Here is a 6000-nt window from a genome sequence, read left to right as displayed (position 1 = left end):
ACACGTGGGCATACACACCACTGCACTCATTCAGAAGCCACACAGAGCATCCTTGGACTCAGGGCACTGGGAAGTAACCCCAGGAGGCCTCCCTTCACCCAGGCTGGGGAGAAACCCAACCTTAGTGCAGTCGGGGCTCTGGATTCCATTCTGACCTTGAAACTTCCATTCCAGATTTCTGATTCCCCCTAATCCTGGAAGAGCCTAGGGAGAAGCCTGGGTCTGCACTCTGCCTGACTCACTCTCCCTCCTGCCTCTTTACACATCCATTTCTCAACACAAATGTGTTTGAGCCTTTGAGGGGCCTAAAGGGACCAAGAAAAGTCTGCAGGGATGAGAAAAGGAAGTAGAAGTTGAGGATCACCCTGCTTTCAGTCTGCTTCATAGCCCATGAAATTCAATTTTGCTCCATCTCCCTAAATATAACAGTCCTTCACACTTTAGTGTGAATTAGCCTGTTACATTACTTTCCTCAAGGAGGGGCTCCTCAGCACGTCAGCCCTGGGCATCCAGAATGAGATGGTCATACATGATTGGGGATGTGAAGGAAAGAGAATGATGTCCAGGAAAACCCACCTTCTCTGAGAGTCAGGTGCACAAAGGGCAGGTGCTCTTGGCTCACCCTGCCCTCCCACCCTACTCTGAGGGAACAGGGACCTCAGCTGGTACCAGTTCTGTAATACCTGCCCCACACTAAAGACATTGGCAGCCAAGCACACTTCACATTTAGCCATTTTTAATGCTCAAAAGATCTGTTAAAAAAAAATCACAAATGAATCCTCACAACACCCCTGTGAGGTAGGTAGGCAAGTATTATTCTCCCATTTTACAGATGGGGAAACTGAGGCAGAGAGGTGATGCGACCAGCGAGTAATCCCAGCACAGCTGAAAGTCAGGGCCAACTATGAGAACGCAAAGGATCCCTCCCAGTTCAGCCCTGATCTCTGACCCCTCATCTAGACCTTGTCTGCAGAGAAATTAACACTTTTTACTACATGCAAAAATAAAAACCAAAAATAACAAATCTAAAAAGGTAGTGAAAAGACATACAGTAGATTTGCAAAAGAATTCAGCCAAAATGGTCATAAATTTTCCAATACTAAGTAGATATGAACAACTTTGGCCTCATCCACCTTTTCAAAATACCACGACCGGTGATACATCATCTGTTTTTCTGCCCAAGTGCTGGTGTCCAACCAAAAGAGGCCTGCCTGGCCCCAATGAGCCAGGCCAGGGGGACAGAGTCCACACCATTCAGCCCCTGCATTTTAGGGGGAGACCAGTCCCCGGAGGGAGAGCCACAGGCTCAGCTCAACAGCCGCCTACCTCTCTGAGCAACCTTCCCACCATCCACACAGAGTTGGTCCCAGCAGCTGCCAACTCGGCAGGCCTTGGCCTCTTCTGTTCCCATCACAAAGCAACTTGAGGGTGCTCAGTGAGGATGGCCTGCAATCCACGTGCCCCCTTGTGCCATCCCTGGCCCACTCTCACACACCCCACTGCTCACTCAGGGTCACCCAGGAGTCCCCATGGCTCCTGCCACACCAGGTGGGGGCTCAGACCACTGTTGGGGGGCCAGGCAGAGCAGGGAGGAGGTGCTTCCCCAAACCTCCCCCCCATGCTTCCAGGGAAAAAGAGCAGGCCTCTCCCACAGGGCGGCATGCACCTCTGGGAGCTCTTTCTTGCCCCTTCCAACTCTAAGACGGATTCCCTTTTGTTTTCAGCTCCATGGAAACCTCTACAGTCCTGCCAGCCCAGGGGAGGGGAGCAGGCAAAGGCAGGAGGGGCAGAGGCCTCCACTGAACCCGCACGGAATGTGGTTCTCTTTTCTCATGTCTTGAGGTTGAGACAAGGAATGAGAGGCAAGAACACTGCAGAAAACTGCCTTTAAGGTAACAAATCTAGCCAGAGCAAAGTCCATCTCCCAGGGCCCATCTCCCATCTCCCAGAGAGCCCAGGGCCACCAGGGCAACACTCAGGCAGCAAAAGGGGAGAAGCCACGTGGGAGAGCTGCAGGGAAGGAACCAACACTGGCCAGGACTGCTCTAGGCCAGGGGCCATCAGAACTGCTCAGGGCAGAGGGGAGGACAGAAATGGCGAGAGGTTTGACTTGGCAGCTTGGGGAGTGAGCGCCTTGGAGAGCTGATGCCACACCGGACCTTCCTGCAGGCCCTCCAGGAGCGGCCATTCACAAGGCATCACTGTGGCCAACTATCCTTTAACAACTCTTTCAAAAAGGGGATCCCCACCCACCCTGGTCTCTGGGAAGCCGAGGAGTCGTTTCTCAGGGCCACTGCCACCAAAGAGCATCGGGTACCCCCAGACCACATGGGGAGGGAGGTGGCCTGCGGGAGGCGGTGATAACAGAGGCAGGGGGAGCGCGTCCCACAGGAAGCCCCCTTCCTACAGGAAGTCCCCTGCAGCGGAGAGCTCGGGGCCACGGTTCTGCTCCTGCCACCGGCAGCGCAGCCTCGAGAAGGGCTGGTCCTCCGTGCTCTCGAGCTCGGGGAAGCCCAGCTGGTTGAGGATCTCGTAGACGCCGGCCTTTGCTGCCACCTGGGGAGGACAGGAGAGTTTGCTCAAGGGGAGGGAGGGCGTCATTCGGGTCCCGTGCCCTCCTCTGTCACACCTCTCACCGGGCTCCACTGACACATGTGTGAGTCTGGGACCCAGCACTGCCTCCCACCAGCTCAGCAACCTGCACAAGTTTGCATCTTGATTCCGATTAACTACTCCGAGCTTCCGTTTCCTTGTGATGGCAGAGCACAGCGTGGAGTGCTGCGCTGCACAGAAAGTGCTCGGCAGGCAGTAAGGGCAGGTAGGAAGCGGAGAGCAGAGGGGGAGGCCAAGCACGCCCCATGCCTTCAGCCCCGATGCTCCCACGGGCACACTCAGGAGCACAAGCCCAGCTGCTCCTGGTGTTACAGCTGGGCCTGCGGGGAGCGCTGGGGAAGCCAGCGTGGAAGCAGCAGCCGGCAAGAGCCCTTTTGCCATGAGTTCCGACTGTGGACCCGGCAGGCCCACCAAGGGCCTCAGCTCAGGCAGGTTGACTGAGGCCTCCCTAGATACTCTCCATACAGCCATAGGGCCCAGGCCCTGGCCCTGGACTCAAACCACTCAATGACCAGCCTTCTTCTCTCTCCACCATCCTGGGGATGGGGAGGATGTAGGCTCCACTCCAAACTAACATCCCCAGGCAACCTTCACCCCCTGCCCCTCTGCTCATCCCCTGAGGCTAGAACCTTGACATCTCCCACGACCCTCCACCCAGCTTCAGCTGGGGAGAGGATCAAGCTCCTTCCCCCTATTTCAGCTCTCCTAGCAGAAGTGTCCTAGGTCCCCTACTACTGCCAAGAGGAAGCTGAGCCCAGGCCTCCTCAAGAGGGTGGCCCCACTGTGACCTTGGTGTGACCCACCCCCACATCAGGACTACCTGAAGGCCTGTCTTCGGCACAAACCCCCAGCAGCCACCCGTCCTGGCACCGGGCCCTGCAGTGGCCTCCCAGCCTCTGTCCCCTCGCAGCTCTGACCCCACCTACACACCTTCTGAAGCCCCACACCCTTCCTACACCTGTCACTCCCGCCTTCCCGTCCACCCTGCCCACAGGAGCTAATTCCAGCCTGGAGCCCAGATGGCAACCACCAGGACAGGCCGGTGAGGTCAGCAGGGGCCAGCGTCCCAGTGGAGGGGTAATTACAGGCCACTCTGCCAAGCAGGAAGGGAGACCTTTCTCCTACCCTAGAGGAGCCGAGGCGGCCCCTCTGCCTCTAAAACTAGCCAAGCCGGGAAGAGCCAAGCAGAGGGGAGGGAGGAGGTGGCAGGGGACATGTCTGTCCCAGGCCGGAAATGGTGGACTCTGGAGCCAACCAACTGCTCTAGCGCTGACTATGGACACGGCACTGAACCCCTCTGCGCCCAGACCCCTCCTCTAGAGCAGGAGCGTCCAGCGGCCACGGGAGGCAGGCGGGCTGACGCGAGCTGGGGAAGACGGCCGTGCGCGACCCTCACAGAACCCCCGCCGCGGCCTCCTGAGGGGGCGCCCACTGTGCCCACAGTACTTCCGTGGTGACTGAGGACGGAAGCCCGGAGCGGCTACGCGCCTTGCCCACGGTCATGGCTGGAAGGCGGCAGGGGAGCGGGAAGCCAGAGGGCGCAGGTGAGGGATGAACACGGCGGTGGGCGTGAAGCACCCAGGCGACGTTGCCCCGGGGATGCAGGGCGCAGGGGCCCAGCCCAGCCCCCGCCCGGCTCTGTCTGCATCCTCCGCATCCCCCGCTCACGGCCTGCCAGCGCAGACGCCGGCTGGACCCGAGTGAGCAGACACAAGCTCGGCCGCAGGGAGGACCCGCCCTCACCTCCCGCATCCAGGCGCTGAAGGGCCTCTGCCAGGAGCCGGCCTTCTCCAGGTGCAGGTAGGCGCTGAAGAGCACCAGGCAGACGTAGCGCTCCAGGTACTGCAGGCTCCGCAGCCGCAGCCTCCGGGCCTCCTGCTCCGACTTGGCCGCTTTCGCCTGCAGGACGGACGGCACGGGACGGGGGTCAGAATGGACCTCATCCCCACCCCAGCACACTGCACACCCACACACACACACCACACACGCTCCACACAGGCACACACGCCACACACACACACACCACACATGCTCTACACAGGCACACACGCCCCACACTCACACACACACCACACACGCTCTACACAGGCACATATGCCACACACACACACCACACATACCACACACACTCCACACAGGCACACACGCCCCCCCCCACCACACACACCACACAGGCACACACGCCCCCCACTCACACACCACACACACCACACACGCTCCACACAGGCACATATGCCCCACACTCACACACCACACATGCTCCACACAGGCACACACGCCCCACACTCACACACACACCACACATGCTCCACACAGGTACACATGCCCCACACACACACCACACATTCTACACATGTACACACACCCCATCCTCACACCATACACGCTCTACACATGTACACACACCACACACCCACACACACTCCACACATGTACACACATCCCACACTCATAAACACACCATACACACTCTACACATGTACACATGCCCCATCACACACACACCACACGCTCTACACATGTACACATGCCCCATACTCACACCACATGTACTATACATGTACACATGTCCCACACTCACACACATGCTCTACACATGTACATATGCCCCACCACACACACCATACACATGTACACACACCCTATCCTCACACATACACACACTCTACACATGTACACATGCCCCATCCTCACAAACGCCACACACAATCACATACACCACACACTCACACATACCCCAGAGGTACTCAGTCACACACCCCACACACAGTCACAGAGCCTCACAATCACACACACCACATACACTCATGCACACATTACCACACACACTCTACACATGTACACACATCTTAATCTCACAAACACACACCACACAGTCACAGAGCCTCACAATCACACACCACACACACTCAGACTCTCAGTCATATACACCATACACTCCACACACACTTTACACATATACAAACACACCACTCACATACTCCACACCTACAGACTCTCATAATCACACACACCACACATACACTCATGCACACACCCCACTCACACACCACATTCTCATATACACACCACACACAGATCCTCACAATCACACACAACACACATATACTCATACATACACACCCCTCTCACACACCACATGCACCCAGCCACACATACCACACACACTCATGGACTCTCACAATCATATATACACTATACACACTCTACAGATATACAAACACGCCACTCACATACTCCACACACACTCAGACTCTCATAATCACACACTCAACACACATCCCACTCACAGACTCTCACAATTGTACACACCACACCCATACTCATACACATATATGTATACACTCACAAATACCTCACTCACATACCACATACCCTCATTCACAC

General features: G+C 56.7%; 1 protein-coding gene across 5 annotated transcripts in view; it reads right to left on the bottom strand.

The window, feature by feature from the left end:
- Positions 1–719: 719 nt before the first annotated feature.
- PALD1 (phosphatase domain containing paladin 1) overlaps positions 720–6000 on the bottom strand; it is an 88110-nt gene continuing 82829 nt past the window's right edge. For all 5 annotated transcript variants that reach the window (XM_027962460.2, XM_027962462.2, XM_042240759.2 and 2 more), the window contains 2 exons: positions 4357–4512; positions 720–2556 (listed from right to left, as the gene is read on the bottom strand). In XM_027962460.2, coding sequence (XP_027818261.1) covers positions 2404–2556; positions 4357–4512 — 309 coding nt within the window. In that variant the 3' untranslated portion in view covers positions 720–2403. The remainder of the gene's footprint in view (positions 2557–4356; positions 4513–6000) is intronic.

The sequence above is a fragment of the Ovis aries genome, chromosome 25 (assembly GCF_016772045.2).
Source record: "Ovis aries strain OAR_USU_Benz2616 breed Rambouillet chromosome 25, ARS-UI_Ramb_v3.0, whole genome shotgun sequence".
Lineage (NCBI taxonomy): Eukaryota > Metazoa > Chordata > Mammalia > Artiodactyla > Bovidae > Ovis > Ovis aries.
This window is presented reverse-complemented; position numbering and strand designations above follow the sequence as displayed.